The sequence below is a fragment of the Hyposmocoma kahamanoa genome, unplaced genomic scaffold (genome assembly GCF_003589595.1).
Source record: "Hyposmocoma kahamanoa isolate Upper Pololo Valley unplaced genomic scaffold, ASM358959v1 114, whole genome shotgun sequence".
NCBI lineage: Eukaryota > Metazoa > Arthropoda > Insecta > Lepidoptera > Cosmopterigidae > Hyposmocoma > Hyposmocoma kahamanoa.
In genome coordinates this window covers 3,529,445-3,547,753 of record NW_020653383.1, presented here as the reverse complement: position 1 = coordinate 3,547,753, position 18,309 = coordinate 3,529,445, and the positions used below count along the sequence as shown (strand labels likewise).

At 35.9% G+C, this 18,309-nt stretch overlaps 1 protein-coding gene across 2 annotated transcripts; it reads right to left on the bottom strand.

Annotated features, from left to right (window-relative positions):
- Positions 1-1,999: 1,999 nt before the first annotated feature.
- Positions 2,000-17,962, bottom strand: LOC113239616 (acid phosphatase type 7-like). 2 transcript variants are annotated; one of them, XM_026476671.1, is made up of 10 exons: positions 17,742-17,962; positions 15,577-15,759; positions 14,506-14,627; positions 13,569-13,753; positions 12,377-12,583; positions 10,645-10,757; positions 9,246-9,381; positions 7,848-7,909; positions 5,761-5,852; positions 2,000-3,282 (listed from the first exon to the last, which is right to left on the bottom strand). In XM_026476671.1, the coding sequence occupies exons 1-10, from the start codon at positions 17,866-17,868 to the stop codon at positions 3,193-3,195; spliced, it is 1,317 nt and encodes a 438-aa protein (XP_026332456.1). In that variant the 5' UTR covers positions 17,869-17,962; the 3' UTR covers positions 2,000-3,192. The 2 variants fall into 2 exon arrangements, with proteins under 2 accessions (XP_026332456.1, XP_026332457.1); XM_026476672.1 differs by having other exon boundaries at positions 10,654-10,757.
- Between the last annotated feature and the right edge of the window lie 347 nt (positions 17,963-18,309).

Here is an 18,309-nt window from a genome sequence, read left to right as displayed (position 1 = left end):
CAATGGTTTTGCTTCGCTTGGTCAAAACCTTCACAAACCATATAACAGCCTTATATTCATAGCCATTGGTACTGCAAGATATTCTGAACAATTTGTGGTAGGTATGCACTATCAGTATCAATATGATCAATAAGGGTGCGTTCCCACAACCCGTGATGTCAAACGCGCCGATTTTTACGGACGAGTCCGGGAGACTTAGGGCCGACGCGCGTGGCTGTGGCGGGGCGTATTCAAGAATGTATCGAGAGTTAGGCCGTGGCCGTGCGCGCCTTCGAAGTTCCCGACCAGCGGCCGAACCGAACAGGCCAGCACGAGCGCGCTCTGACGGCCGTCTTCTCACGGTACACCCCGGACACTCCATACAACGGTCGACAATTATTTAACTACTACTACTACATACAGCAAGGCGCTATCTGCACACGCGCAAATGTGTGCGTGTAGTGGCAGGGTTACCCATCACTTTCTTGCACTATTACGTCAGAGCACAAATAAGTAATGAGAACGGACACTCTCCGCCCCTCCCTAGAACTAAACGAATACAAGGCTGTCGGCGTGCTGATTTCGCGCTAAGACGGCTTTGTTGTTTGAATATAGTTTTCATTTATTCATTACGAAATTTGTACGTTAATATATAACATCGTTTTACGTTACTATTTCTAATGGTCGTGTATTGTGCTGTGTACGGCTGTTTATAATCATCTAAACGGGATAAAGAGAGGAGTTTCCACACTTTCGTTTTTTGAAAGAAGAAACAAAGTAAGTAAAAAAAACTTATGTCTGAGACTCATTCAGTTATTGTTTTCTTTGGTGAAGAGTAATATATAATACAGATTTATTATATCAATATAATAAGACGCCATAACTTCGTGAGCTAGACGAGGGTTCTAGAATTTTCAATTTGTATTGCCGATAAATATTACTTAGTGAATAGTGAATAATTGTTAACTAGGTGATGATAAAGTTGGACACGCAATTTCAAATAAGTACTTTGGTTACCTTATTTAAAGGTACCTGTCCAAAATATAACATTTTAAGTGCTTTATATATATATTTTTTAAATAAATCTTCAATATTATTCTAGTTAGTGAATTAATAAAAAATATAATATTATATCGATATAAATACGTAATAAACATGTGTGATTATTAGGATTCTATAATATAAATTATAGATAACAGATTCGCGTTAGAATTTTCGTACGTAATAGTACGAGCAAGTGATAGGTAGGTAACCCTGCCACTTCACGCACACATTTGCACGTGTGCAGATAGCGCCTTGCTGTATGTAGTAGTAGTAGGTAAATAATTTTCAACGGTTGTGTGGAGTGTCCGGGTTACGTTACGTGATCAGAGGGGCAACATAGCGAAAATGCTAACGCGAATCTGTTACCTATGATTCTATTAATAGAATCCTAATAACTACACATGTCTATTATGTATTTATATCGATATAATATCATATTTTTCATTAATTCACTAACCAGAGTACTATTGAAAATTTATTTAAAAAATATATTAAAAGCGCGTAAAATGTTATATTTTGGACATGTATAAGGTAACCAAGGTATTTGAAATTGCGTGTCCAAATTGATCATCATTACTTAGCTAATAATTAGGTATATTCGCTACTTACGTACATTTCTCGAGAACCCTTGTCTGCTAGCCCACGAAGTCATGGCGCCTCATTATATTGATATAATAAATTTGTATTGTTACACATACTTTACTTGTTACTCTGCAGTAAATAAATGAACAAAACAATAACTGAATGAGTCTCCGACATAAGTTTTTTTACTTACTTCGTTTCATCTTTCGGAAAATGATGATAAACACATACACAGCACAATTCACGACCATTATAAGTAGTAACGTAAAATGATGTTTTATATTAACGTAAAATGATGTTTTATTTTATAGTTTCGTAATGAATAAATGAAAACTATATTCAAATATCAAAGTCGTCTTCGCGCGAAAACGGCTCGCCGGCAGCTATGTTGTCGTTCAGTCAATGTGACCGGCAATGCGCGGGGCGTGGTGCGGTATCTAAAGCTAGGGAGGGGCGGAGTGTCCGTTCTCTTTACTTTTTGTTCTCTGCTCACGGCGCGAAACGCGCGGCGCGGGCCGAGAAACGGGTCCTGGGAAGCCGCATTAAACCGGATTTACATTTCTCTGATGTGTCGTGTCGTGACGCGTCACAACGGTATCGGTACATTTAATATGGTTAGATTTATATTAGTGTGTGGCAATCTGACGTGACGGCTTGTGGTGTGCTCCTGAAATCGATACCGAATGGTATTGGTATATAGACGCATTACGACATGACACGTCAGACAAATGTAATACCCGGCTTTATGCGATCTCTGGTCAAAACTATATACCTTATGCTTAAAAATAAACCTTATTTCAATATCTAATGACTGAGATCGAGCTAGATTCATACATTCAATATGGTTAGATTTATATTAGTGTGTCGCAATCTGACGTGACGGCTTGTGCTGTGCGTATGATACCGATATCGCTCTGACGCGTCACGACACGACACGTCCGACAAATGTAATACCGGCTTAATACGATCTCTGATCAGAACTATATACCTCATAGATAAAAATAAACCTTATTTCAAAGTCTCTAATGACGCGGTCGAGCTTAATAGCAAATAAACTAGCAAAATATTGGTTTGTACATAATGTTCGTGGGGGCTGTATAAGAGTGAACTCTGAAGAGGTACTCTGTGCAGGCCCTTTTGCAAGGTGCAACTGTATTGTAAATTCATATCATTATGATTGCTTTACTCAATACTATTTATCAAATATGCAGTTATTTTTAGTTACTTTGATAGATCAAGCGCCATTTTGATGCTGAAGTTGAGTAAGCATCTAGAGTAGAATACCCGCAAATTAACGTGAAGTAGCAGACACGATGTAAGTTTGTCTCTATACTAAAATCTTCAATGTTATTTTTGATGCTGGCTGTACGCTTCAAAATAAACAGTTTTTACTCTGACGAGAAAGCAAAAAATTCCGCTGTTCTATACATACATTTTGACTGGATAGGAATGTATATTTTGCTTAGACTATGATATTATGTGTAACGCCCGTCAAAAAAATTCACATTCATGACAGTGTGCCCTTCTTTTCTCTGATGTATAAAATTTTAATAGTATGCGATGTTCGAAGATGACTAGTTCAATTCTTTACGGTGATATGATCATACTGAAGGAGAGGGTCTTGTTCTTGATTAGCCAGAAGTGATCTATTACCTGCCCGTCCAGGTCCACTGACACCTGTAGAGAAATATACCTCTGTACATTAATCCGTGAAAAATATCGTAATATTGTTAACAAAATGAATGATTTGTATGAAACAGTCGTTTCGTCACTTGAAAGTAATTCTTACAGTAAAAGTTGTTTGTTATTATGTACCTACTGAATTTAGCTAATGATAATTTTGTTGGACTTGGTTTCCACTGTTCGGCAAGGGACTCCTTTTGAGAAATAATAAAATATTAGATTACTGCACGGTGATTCAGTTTTGTTTACAGTGTAATCTACAATTTATTAGACCTTTCAAGTAATCAAAAATATCTTAATTCTGCACATGAATGCCAGAACAGTCAAATGTCAGTGCCGAGATTTAATTATTTATTGTTTATTAGACTCTGAACTGTATGGAATACTTCGTCGTCTTTCAGCAGTTAGCAGCCCCGGATCTGCGATTAGTTTTTTCAAACTGGGACAGAAACATGATAGTAGAAAGAATTTATTTGCTCATCAAAGTTCGTCTCAAAGGAAGTAATTTTCAATGGCAACAATTGTGTGGCCTCATAGACGTTCCGCACTCATTGTTGACCGCAAATAGGTGAACAGGATATATTTTAAAATCAAATGAATAATCGATAGAACATGTGCGCTGAATGTGTTAGGGCGCGTTCTTCTTAAGTCGTAACGTTTTATTTATCACGGTTTTTATTTATTGGACGACTGTCGCGTCTAGCTGTTCCCATATCACGACTATCTGTCGTGACTGTGCGTGGACATTTATTTTATCTTTGAAGGACTGTCGTGTCTAGGTGTTCCCACTGCCTTGTCGTTTGCACGACATAATCATTTGAAGCTGCGATTATCTGTTGTCACATTTTTATCGTGACGTTTTATCATCTGACGACTGTCATTCTAGCTCTTCCCATTGTCACAACCGTCCGACGTCGTAACGTCAAAAAAGTCGTCAACGACAGTTTATCGTGTTGTTCGTGACCGTCAGGATGGCTGGTCGCCTGTGGCGCCTGGCACTGAGTGTATATTCAAGAATTGCTACCTATTTGCTACCTTTTCTAAATAATTGCTACCTATGATATATTCTGAGAAATTAAAAAAAAATTTGACCAGCCATTCTGACGTCAGGATGGCTGGTCGCTTCTTTGCTCAGCATGAAGGGAGCAGATTTTCCAGAAGTATGTATTACCAATAATTGCTACCTATTTGCTACCTTCACGAATTAAAGGTATACGCTTAATATTCTACATTAGTTAACAAATATAACCGATTGAAAATTTTACGAAGAAGTGTCTGACTAAACTAAAAAAGCAAAAGTTTTTAGTTCTTTATTGCCATAATATAAAGGGCAGGCGTTTAACAATTACTTCGAGGCGAACTTGTCTGGTGAGGTTGATGATGTATAAAACCGAGAGGGTAGGTAACCATCATAGTCTTCATATACTTTCACTTCTCCATTCAATTCTGTTCTATCCCTTCACGCCTTCTTATCTTAAAGATCGCTTTACTTTCCACTCTTCTACACTCTGTCGTCCCCTTCGCTCCTCTGATACTCTCTTACTTAACTTGCCCTCTCATACCTCTAACTTTTATTCCAACTCTTTTACCATTTCTGCGATCAGATTGTGGAATTCTCTCCCTGAATCGATTCGACGATCCCCTTCTCTTGATTCCTTTAAACATCGTGTCAAGGATCACTTCCTCAACTCATACATTTCGTCTGTCCTCTCATTACTACTACGACTATCCTTTCATTTATTTCCTACATTTATACTTGATTTTTCTTTTTCCTTTAAAAGTATATAAGCGTTTAATATTATTGTGTATTTATTGTTATGTATGTATTAATAATATTATTGTTATTTGTATGTATATGTATATCTATGGATATGTATATATTTTTATTATTACTTATTATGTAGTGTACTTTATGATGATATTCTTTGGTTGCACCCCTTTTGCATATCCGAATTGTCTGTCCTAAAGTTCCCTGGAAGAAATTGCTACATAGCAATAAGGCCGCCTGTTGCACATTGACTTACTACTACTATTATACTTAAGCTATTGTATTGTATTTTAATAATTTTATGTGCAATAAAGAATATTTCATTCATAGTCAGAATGGCTGGTCAATTTTTTTTTTAATTTCTCAGAATATATCATAGGTAGCAATTATTTAGAAAAGGTAGCAAATAGGTAGCAATTCTTGAATATACACTCAGTGCCAGGCGCCACAGGCGACCAGCCATCCTGACGGTTACTGTTGTTCTTGTGTGAACAGCTTCATTTAAATATACAAACCACGACTCTTTAAACTGTACGACTATCTGTGAAATTGCCGCCCGGGGCAGGTGCGCCGGTTTACAAGTCTGTTGTCGGTTTATCGTATAATTTATACTTAATTATTTTCTAAGTTATAACTTATTGTTTGCTAATTGCACGCGTATTTTATATCCTTTATAATATCATTGATAAGCGTAATCACAATACCTGTTCTATGTTGATGTGCGTCTTATTGTATGCCTTCAGCCGCGTGTAGCCGAAGTCCTGTGACCGGAACGCCGACCAGCTTTGTGGGTTGTCTGTAAACGCGGACACTAAAGTACAAGATCACGTCAACCTTGACACTTAAAATTTAAATTACGATAAGAATGGTTTAAGCTTTCAAGTTTCATATGCTCTTAATGTACAAAATTCACTTCAAGCAATTGGGTAACTATACTCTTGCAAAATTCAATGTAGAATAAATGAAAACAAGGAAAAACAAACGTATGTTTTTAGGGTTTTCACCTCAGACTGTTTTACAGTTACCACAATTTCAGTATTTTTCCCTGAAATTTGATTAGGCTTCCTGATAGTTTATAACTATGAAGCGTGAAGTAACGTCCGAGATAAATTTTGTTTAATAGAAGTTTCAAACCGCTAGTTGGTAATTTGAAATCTACATAAAAATTACCAGTAAATAATTATTTATAAAACTGTGTCACCCCTAATGATTTTTTCGTTTGAAGGGAGATATTGGAAACATTTGAGTTCGAGTAGTAATTCAAGTTCAAAATTGGAAATTGATGATGAATATGTAGTTAACTAATATAATTTTACAATTTTGTTTCGTTTTATACTATAATACTATCAATAGGCTGCTATTAATTGGTACCAAAATTTTAATTATTTTATTCATAAATCATACATATCAATAGACTTTGCGAACTTTGTAATAATTGACTAGGTAAGAATTATTTTTACATACATAAATTACCTGCTTAAATTCGAATTATGCGAGCAGGCCTTGAGCTGAGCTTGCCTAAATAATGAGCATTGACAAAGAATGTTCTTTACACCTGCTATTATTGGTTGCCTAGCAACATTTTGTTACAAAACATTCTATATCGAATTTGGCTAGAGTATAGGGTAATGAAAGATTTTGCAATATTTTTATTTTATTGAATATCGCGATGTTTTTTTACCATGATAGTCGTCTATTTTTTTTTGTGAAAATACTCCACTGGTCTATTATTGTTATTGATACAAATATCGAATAAACAAAGACTAATTCCTTCGATCCGACTGGACTCGATCCAGCTTCTGTCGCCTGGACCTGGAAACGCATGACACGAATGAAGTTTCATAGTTGACATTGTTGATTCAATTTGGACGAGTATTACTTATTTGACAGTAATTGTTTCAGGCGGATGTCGGACAAAGAACGAGCGTAGACCCCTGTACTATGTCTTTATAGCCACGTTGAAGCCATAGACGCTGGTTCGAGTCAAGCGGGATCGAAATAATTTTTGTGTTAGATCGCTTTTTGTATAAATAATAATTAAATGTTTTTTTTTATATCACTGAAACTGATACTTTATATAATTAAAATCTAAAGAATGACGTCTTGAAATTGACTTGTTTTAATAGGTTTGTTCACACTTCTATATATTAGGAGTAGGGGAAATACCTAACAGTCTTTAGATTCTCACCACCAAACAAATATATTTTGTTTATATATAAATTATTTTTGGTGTTTCCAAAGGATCCATGTGTGGTAATACCTCCCAAGTTTAAAACGCGACTATATAAAATAAGGAAATCTTCAAGTTAGCGAACTGTGAACCAAAAACCTGCTTTTAACTGGAACTGAAATAAAAATTTGGATAGCTGATACTTCAATGCGACTGTTTTATTATATTTAAAGCTTCTAAATTGAAGGACGAGTTGATATAGAGAGTGCATAAATCTGTTACGACTGTAGGCCATTACGAAATGTCCATTATTGTTAAAACAACTTTATTGAAGTCGCATTCTCATTTTAAGACATATTCAACCAAACGTTATAAATTATCATACTTATCACTTATTTAAACAAAAAAAAATATCAAAATTCACTAGTGCTTTTTAATAATGAGTTACCTCAAAAAACAAGACGAATTATTTCCTGAATTCATCATATTTTCTAATATAACAATTGAATAGAGATTATCAAGTTTCGTTACTAAACGACATAGCTCAACGAGATAGGTATGCCGTTTATATAAATAAAATTAATGTAGTTCACGAATAATACGAACTGGCTGTTGGCTTACTTTTAAAGTGATCGCGGCCTTCTTTGCAGCCGGCAGATCCGGTGATCACGTGGACAGGAGCCCTGTACGAGAATTTAATTTTTCAGTTGCTCCTTATCAACTAACGCATTTTGGTAATAATAAATAATAATACTAATCTTAAAGTCTGTCTTTTTTGAAGACGGAGTAAAATGACAGTTCATTGCATTGCATTCATAAGTGTTGCTCGCTTGCAAGCAGCTAGTGATTGTAGTCGATCAATATTATATCGACTATCGACTGAACGCTGGTTACGCTTATGAAATAAATAGGCGAAATTCATTGGATTCATCATCGGCCCATTATACGTCTGCAGCTGTGTAACTGTAATGTAGTAACTGCGGGGTACAGGCACATTTGAATTGTTGATTTTTGAAAATTCGTTCATACATACACTAAATTTTAAAGTATATGTATTAAAAATAGGAGATATAATTTAAAGTTTTTAATTTAAAATTACACATACATACATATAGGAAATGAAACTATTTTTCCGGATTTAAATCGCGTATATTTGTTTTTTCAAACAAACCGACGTTTCGGGCCCTTTACAGGTCCCATGGTCACGGTTGCTAGATGTTGCAACACGGTTGGTTGTTAATATACATAAACAAATCCACCTGCCGACATTAAAATGTACAAAATAAGAGTAAAGAAGTACAATAACACAATTAGTAATCATGAGAACGTCGTAACATTCGTTTATTGCCCGTGATCCAACTGCGTAGTCTAACTAATTGGACTACGGGCAATATTGTATGGGCCTGGTAACTGGAATACTTAGAATTTACAGGCTTATTTCACCGTAGACCGAATTTGCTGATCTGAACAGTTGACGTTGGGTTTTAAAGCCAGCTGCGGCGCTCTTCAGTGACCGCACGCACCATATAATATTTCATTTAAAAGAGATACTTACAACAATAATTCTTAAAATACATTAAAAAGTGCACGTTATTACAAGACTATATCTTGCAATTTTTTATGAACTGTCACAGGGATCATCCTATTGAACAATTGTAGTTAGTTCAGAATCAGTAACATTATTAATATTGACGGTGACGGTACTAACCGATCAGTAGGTCCAATGCCCATACAATATTGCCCGTAGTCCAACTAGTTGGACCAAGGGTAAAGTTTTTTGCCCTTGGTCCAATTAGTTGGACTACGCAGTTGGATCACGGGCAATAAACGGTAACATTCACAATTCAGTCATTTTTGGCACTTTACCCAAGTTCACAATATGTCGATAAAACTATCGACAAATACTAAATCTGGCAACCCTGCAAATATTTTTTTACTCGATCTTCAAAAAAGATATACTATAGGCAGTGCTATTTTCTTTTATTAGGAATCCGTGCATATAATCTTAAAGTACATTACCTAGGATTAACATACGGATGTTCGTAGGACCCGTTGTAGACCACGTTGTCGTAAAGTGGCCACGTCCTCTCGTAGGAATGCTCGTGCGCCCAGATTACCAGGTCTACTCCGAACTTCTTCAGGAGCGGCTCCAGGCCTACGCGGGTGTTTGTTTATCAACTTCTATTCATTTATTTATTCACAGTAGAAACACCAACAGCATTGTGTATTAAAACATTTACATAAACTTACAGTTCTGATACACAACAATTACGCAATATTCAATGACATCATAGTACTAAGTGAATTTATTCTTATTCAACTTATCCTGCCTCATAGTCGAGTATACCCCAGTATACCCCAACAAACAAAGGGTTTTTCTTAAATAATAAAACATTCTAAAAGAGAAAACGACTGGGGTCAAAGTGGTTTTAAATACACTTCTTGCATTGGCACAATGTGAATAATTTATTCTTTTTTTTTCTGTTTTTAACGTTAATTACCATAGGTTTAAGTGTGTCTACTCTTTGGGATTCTGTCTGGCATGAATGAAGTGTGCAGTTATAATTAAGCAATATAAAGCTCAAAAGCAGTAAATTATGTTAGTACTACTTTTGGGTAACAACAAGAAATGGTAAATCTGAACTAATAAAAATTCTTGACAGTTATCATTAATTATAGGTGTATGGAACACCATCCACCTTTCACCACGGCGGCCGCATGCCGTCGTTACTATAAGAAGAAGAATATTCTAGAATATTATTATGAAGTACTATTTAATATTACACGATAATATACTCGATAACTTCAGTAATAAAAATGGCCACCGAAATTAGGTTGAGAAACCCAATCTGAAAATTACCCAGCTTTTGATCTAGGTTTTCCTTCTTTAAAATATCTTACACAATGTTGGCAAGACTCTTAATCTTATTATTGTATCGAACTACGGCTTAATTTACTTGAGAAATTCAAGTAAACTAAGCCGTAAAAAAGCACTTCGGTAGGTTAGTGGCCCTTAAGATTCTAGACGCACTACAGTTAAACTAATTTAGGAAACTTATTTTTCTAAATTGATTCTGTTTAGGGAGTTCCGTGTCTAGAGCTATGGAAGTAATTCAAGTGTCCAAGAAATGGCATTTACATGCAGTTTTTAAAAATTCCGCTGCCCATAGCTAGATGGCTTGGCAACATCATCAACCCAGGTCACTGGTCCTCTCCCAAGCGAGGGTATAGGCCATGATCAGCCATGCTGACCCGAAGTTTGTGAATCTCTTCAACGTGCAAGTTTCATCACGATGTTTTCCTTCAGGGAAAAGCTCACGGTACATTTCAAATTAAATTTCGCGCATAAACTCCGAGAGCCATTAGGCTGCCACAGCTTAACGGGCGTGGCAACACACAAAATTCCTGTAGGACATACCGAGCATACCGAAAATACCACGGCGCGTATACTCTTCGCCGCAATCGACATCATCACTGTTACTGCAGTACATCGGCCGGTGGCCCAGCATCACCAGCCAAGGACGTCGCCGCCTGAGTCAAACCATACAATACGTGACAATCTACTCCATGCACATGGATAGTTTTAGATATAGTGTATGCGATAAGAAGAAGAATGTTCTAGAATATTATCATGAAATATTATTAACATTTCACGATAATATACTTGACAACTTAAATAATAAAAATGGCCACTGAAATTAGGTAGATAAAACTTTTTAGGTACACAAGGCGGAATATTTTTTGTTGATTTGAGATTAATTATGAATCAAATCTCTTTAGATTTTTAAGTGAAGTGCGTGGTATAAATGATTAATAATTTTATTAGTTGAAGCACGACGTATGTGTGGATTGAGTGAGCGCCCTCTGTAAAAAGTTTAAATTATATTAGCCATTTAGTAAAAGTTCTAAAACAATTGTAGAAACCAATCTTTCTATTTGTAAAAAGAAAAGTAGCTTAATGTGTGCTCACTCAGTTCCCACATCGGGCCAGTCAGATCCATAAAAGTATTAAGTTTGCATGTAATATTATTGTATTAGTTTTTAGTAAAAGTTTTGTTAAGCTATCGTTTTTAATTACAGATCGATTATGTAGTGCCTTTTTCGAATTTTTACAAATACTTTCTTATGATCACTCAATCCGCGCGCTTTTAAAAAGAACGATTTCCAAAGAATCTTATAAGAGTATTAAATTTCGTTTATGTCTAGATTCAATAAAAGTTGCATATGAATTTGTTGAATATAAAACAAGCCACTAATGTGAAACGTTTTTGAATTTTTTTTTAAGTGCTCAATCAATCCTCACATTTATGAAAAGTAACAAACGCCATTATCTTTGGATTTGTAAGTATTAAAGAGACTATAATTAGTAAAGTAGTAATTTACTACTAAATCTCTGTCACTTCAGATTTCGTTTTTATTTGTTTAGTTAAAAAGATATTCGTTTTTTTATTATATGTAAGTATGTAAATCTATAATGCAAGGTGACCACACGTTATGAAAACGCCAAAATGAACTTGTAATTTAGGTACCTAGGTATTAATATGAAGTATTAATTTATTATTAAGTATACTTACGTTATAGTTATCATAACTACTTCATTATCATTCAACGAACAAATACGGGCTCTGACTACATTATTATATTATTTAGGTATTTATTGAGTATTGGCTATAGAGTCACCGGTAACGAATACTTGAGGATTCAAATCGTAACATAAATAATAAAAAGTAATTCGTTTATGGACTTTAACTACAAATTCGCGCCAATTTTTTTCACTCATAGTTTTTTTTATGTATGTACATACATACTGCCTGCATTTTTGTAAATATCATTAATAATAATAATGAATCGCTCGACAATATATACGCTCGATCATTATGCTTGAACGAGAGAAATAAATGTAGGCCATACAAATATTTCTCCCGGCCCGGGAATCGCACCTGGGACCTCTGCGTGGCAGTCCACGGCACCCGGCACGGTAACCGGTCGGCCACGAAGGCAGTTCTATTTTATTTATTTATTTCTATTTTGTTATATTAGTTTCATAAATACGGTTGTGATTGTTGCCGTATACATTTCGCTCCCAATTCTTCACATTATGCAGAAGGTAACGAGTAAGCGTAGCAAGGTAATGTTTAAAAAACTCTTACCTATTTTGCGGCTTGGTAGCTTCCTTCAAATCCTTCTCCAGCCACTGGTACTGGTTGACGAGTGGCGCGGCGCCATAATTGAGGAAATAGTATGCCTCGGTATTGATCGCAATAAAGTGCACGGAGCCTAAGTTCCAGCTGTAGAATAGACTGTCGGTCTCGTTCATGAGAGGCATTGAGAAGCGATTGCGGTAGTTGCTGAAGTTTCTGTGAAATTATTTTGGTACTATACCATGAATTTTGAGCTATAAATCATGTCTTTTGCTTGATTCCTTGCGTTTTTTGCGTTGATTTTTTTTTCACGCATGTGTTTGGCATGTGTAGGGTATTGGACTCAATGTTTTTAGTCTCTCAACTACCATAAACATGCTGAAAGTTAATCTGTATTTCGTTTTGTAATATATCAAGTACCGCCAAGGGTATTTATGGTTAAAAATCAGTGGTGGAGGGTGCTCTATTAATTATTTCACAACGACGTGTATGTGGTTTATATGTTGCCAAATAAGTATTGCCTTATTCTTTCTAAGCCTGCTACTAAACGAAATGCACGCGCGAAGTCCGTATAATACACACTACATGCAGACGAAACCGACTGCATGCAGTCGAGATCGACTGCATGCGGTCGACATTAACCTTAGGCAGTACCTTGTGCCGTTACTAGAAAAAATTGTTTCAGACGTAAAAAATAATAAATGTCTCCGTAAGAATCTCAATTACTACTTTCCATTCTCGGACTATCGTTCATATCGACGCTTGAAGTTGAAATCTTAACTGCATGCAGTTGAGTTTTGACTGCGTGCAGGTAATGCGTGAAGTTGTTATCAACTTTATGCAGTTATGGTCCCAAATGCATGAAGTTGATTAATACTTCACGCATTAGCAGCAATGCAGTCAATCTGTTAGCAGCCCAAGTCTTTGTTTCTGAGTGATTGTAACTATTTTATTTTTTTCATTTGAAAACAGAATTAAAATAGACACAATTTTTTTAATTTGATAACACCATCAATTTGTCTATTTTGTTGTCAAATACCCTATTTCACCTGAAGGTAAGTGAACAGGAAAGGAGCACAATTTACTTGATAAGAATCTAAGGTGCATACTGATCTGAACAGTCTGAGTCAAATCAATTCGTCTTTATTCGGGCAATTAAAATATATCAAACAATATGTTATGAAAATATTAGAGAGGATACCGGTTCTCCTCATGGTTCCCAGGGCAGGTCATGTAAGGCACGGTGGCGGCGAGTGGCTGTATCTGACGCATGAATTGGTCTCCTACCCTCGAATCTTCCTCGTGCATATCGTACGCGAAGTCACCCACGTGAATTATTACGTCGAACTTACTGCGCTGTGCCTCGTTTTGAATGTAAGGTAGCGCCTGGTAAATTTCAAATAATGCAGACATTTTCACACGTAGGTAATTTGCACAATAGGGGAAGTAACAGTTAAGCGAAATATAGCAAATTCAGACATTTTGTGTAACTCATTGATTACAATAACGAGCATTAAGAGCTATTTTCCACTAAGCGATAGCCGTAGACGCTAGACATATAGCGGTTCGTTTTAATAGACTCTGCGTGCGTGACTGGTCGCCCGCGACTGTATTTTACATACAAACAGCTAATTTTCAAAATAGACGTCAAATAGCATGTCAGTACTTGTTATCAAAAAGAAAACGAAAACCATATTTCGGATACATCCTTTTTTAGAAAACGCACTACAAGAGGTGTATTTTGTTTGTTCTATAGTGAGAGTTACGGGAACACGTCGTTTTTGAATTACGACACGAATGTCAGTAAACGTAGTTCACAATAACACGTTCAGTCGCGCGCGACTACAGTGACGTCGGACAGTGGCGATTGCAGTATATGTAGCAGATGTTGAATCGCGCGTCTAATCGACCCGCATGTTCTTTTGTAGTCGAGACGACCTCCGAGTCGCGGCCGCGTCAGTTGGAATTAGTACCTGTATATGACTTATTTGAATAAATAAGAATCGCGCGTCCAGCCGTTCGCGATCAGCAGTTTAGTGGAAAATTTGTCTAAGAATCGCGTATAGAAGACTATACGTTAAAGCACCTAATGTGATATAAATAAACCACGCTTTGTAATGGAACACTTAAATTCTCACCCGTGCATTATCAACTCCCAAATCCCCAAAAATGGCGGCGCGAACCACCCAGTCTTCGCCAGCAGGAGGCGTCCTGAACCACAACTGCTCTGACCACCGGTATTGCGACCCGCAGTGATATACTGCCATGATAATAAGATTGTTTATCCTTGGAAATGAAACTATATTTTCGGATCTAAAGCGTGTAAGGTATTTGTTTTTATAAACAAACCAACGTTTCGGGTCCTTTACGGATCCTGCGATCACGGCTGACTGAGATAGTAGTCATATCACAAACCAGTCATGTCTAACATATTAATGTTAGAAAATATACCTACGCGATTTTTCTTCTTTCTTCTATTTCGATTGTTAGATTAATCTAACATCTAAATCGCGCATATTTGTTTGAAGTATATTCTTACAGGCACATGGGACTTGTCAACTTATGTCTCAGAGTGTCGAGCGCAGTTGCAGTGCTTCTCAGAGCTCTGAGTGGCACTGCAACTATTATGGACAGACATATCGCCTATTATTAGCCGCACGATTTGTACGTTCCGTTACTTAGTATTATAAAAAAAATCATTTGTTAGATCTGAAAAAATACTTTCATTTTCAATGTGTAACAATCGCGAAAACCTAAGAACTCGATAGATTGTATAACTCTTTAACATAAAAATGACATCTGTAACCAAACAATTTTATCAATCTCCTTATCAAACCGTATATGTCCTTGCACAGGGCCATAATTCCCCAAGCTTTGTAATATTTCACTCATTTTCGCAAGACTTTGCAAACCTCGTACCGTGTCGTGCGGTATGCGCTCCATAAATGATAAACTTCGTATGTTCTCTTTTTTAAAGTAATGCAAATATTTCCGAGCATTTTTGAAGAAAATTTATTTGTACGTGTGGTACCTATTATTAAAACATTTCATGGATAATGTTGAAATGTAAAAAATTGTAAGTTATGTCGATCGGTGTTAGGAAGTATATAACCCTATAAGGGTCTTTTAGTACATTATAGTTCACTTAGTATTGTGAGCAAGTTGTTCTTGGGTATGGCAATTTTGAATTCAACCTATACGACGCTTACCGTATCGAGTATCATAAAGCAGATCGGTGAGTTGCACGCGGTGCACCCATTGTCCGCGCCCGTCAATAAACGACACCCGCCATCCCTCTACGCGTTTGTCTATCTCATCTACACCGTACTCCACGAGGCTCTCCGCCGTGTCGGCCTTCGTATTCCATGTTATAACTATATCGTTAGGTTTCTCTGAAAATAATATCAGTGAAGATAATGCGTAATATCATACCAAGTAGGTACCGCAGGGAATAAATCACTGAGCAATATAAACTGAAACAATAGCCAAACCGATATAGAGCTACAGGGTGAATTGCCGATATAACACGATTGTCATCGGCTTGTCATAGAAATCTGTTTTCTAACTTAGTATAGCAGGGATTGTACCGAATATATATATATATATACTAGTGTTTTATGTATACTAGTGTTAGCATACTAGTGTTGCAACAAACAATATATTCGCTCTCAGGCCGAATATTCGGTATTCGAATACTCGGCCAAACTATTCAGCCTGATTACCGCATGCACCAAAATTGGCATGAAAACACCAATTATAGGTACTTACTTTTAATTTCTAATGTCACCATTACTGTTCCGGTTTTGAAGAGTAAGGGTGAAATCACAGGCTCATGGGACTTGTCATCTTTCGTCTCAGGGTGACGGGCGCAGTGCCAGTGCCCTTTAGATCTATGCAATTTAAAACTCTGAGTGGCACTGTAATTGTTATGGACAGGCGTGTAGCTTACCATCAGGTGCAAGACTTGTTCGTTCCATCACTTGATGTTATGAAAAAAAACATTAGCATGTTTCAGCGTCAAGCATACCGCTTTTACTACCGGTAATGTCCTATGGACCCACGGTAGTCCACATCCGATACCCGGCGCCTCCACCACTTGTGGGAGAGTAGCCGTGGTTGTAGCGTAGTGAGAAGTACTATTTAATATTTAAACGACGAATATAATCATAATTAAAGATTTACTGTGATCGTTCAGCTAGAAGATTTGTCCAGAACTCTCGCAATGTTCCTTATTCTTTGTAGTTGTCCAACTCGTCATCTTAGAGTGAATATAATATAATTATAATAATAAGAGTGAATAAGATGATTTCTATGTATTTTATCAGGACAAAGATTTGGTGTAAAATATAGTAAAGAAATTTAATAAAATAATGAATTGTTTGTAGTTAGCATTCTAATAAGTCAAATTGTGCCTCTCAGATGCTACATTATTTAAATAATAATTTTAAAAACATGTTTAAGGTTTTAATTCAACATAATTATATCAGTAAAAACAAACCATGGTAAATGAGTATAAAAAGTTATCACTCAAGGGCAACGATTATGTAAACTTCTATTTTAAAAATAAACTATTTTAATTTCCCTTACAACAGAGCAACTATTTTAACAAGTTGGTTCATTGAAATAGCCATGTGGTAAGAAACCTGTAACCATTAAGTTGGTATTCTTTGATGATTAGAAACTAGTAAGTTCTAATTTCCTTAAAGGCTTCCAAAATTATTATAGTATAAAGATACTTTCAACATTGTCTCGGGTCCAGGTGTTTGTAGTACCATCATTCTTTCAGATTTCAATAACATAAGTCATTGGCTAAATTCGTAAAGCTCATAACCTACATTAATGCGAATTGTTGATTAAGCACAAATAACAAAATTACTAGAAATAATTATGTGACAGTCTATGATTAGGTCTTATACTTTTATTTTATATCTAAAGGGTTTATTGCCCAATCTGACACTTGAAGAGTACTTGGTGTAATGGGCTGGTGTCCTCAACTCGACGTCAAGGCGCCCATTTTGTGTTTTGTTGTTGCTTGAAGAGCAAAAAAACAAACTTACGAGATTTCAAATTTAGCCGACAGTGTTTTAGTTACTTTTGGATCAGAGCAATATGATGTTGTCTAATCAGAAAAAATATATATTATTGTATTTTTAAGTTACTGACTATTGTCGAAAAATAGGAAAATAACATATTATGTATTATTGTAAGTTTGACAATAAAAGAATACTAATGTGATAAAAAAAACGATTAATAACTGCTTTATTCTTACACAAGTCATGCAGACAGAACCATGCATATCAAGACTAAGAAAATTGAAAATGATTGTGAATGTACATATAAAAATAATATGAAGAGAATAATTATAACAAAATACCTCCATAAGAGATATGAATCTGCTCCACCTGGCAATAGACGCAATCGTAGGGAAGATCAGAACTCTGCACTACTGTTGTAGCACAAATTGTGTCAGTAATTATTAACAAAAGTGAAAAATACTTCATGTTATTCTCTGCACCACTTTGAATAATAATAACTACTTTTATTATAATTTAATTTGTATCGGCAAACGGACGGAGCCGACGACAGTTTCCGTGCCGACGCGTTGATTGAATTTCATGAATTAAAATGCTCTCGTGCATTCACATTTTACAAACACTGCAGACTGCGATTACGCTTATTATTGCTCTCTTTCGAAGAAATAAACAAACCTATAACTTTTTCGTGAATTAATACATCAAATCAAACCAATGTATAAGTTCAAAAACATGATAAAATTTAACTGCTACAAGGATTAATATGTCTCTCTTGATATGAACATTTATGTTTGTCACATACATATAATATATTTATATAGTTCATACATACAGCTTTATTGCACGTAAAATAAAACAAGAACATGATTGCACAAATTAACCAATCGAATAGTCGACAATTTGTATATC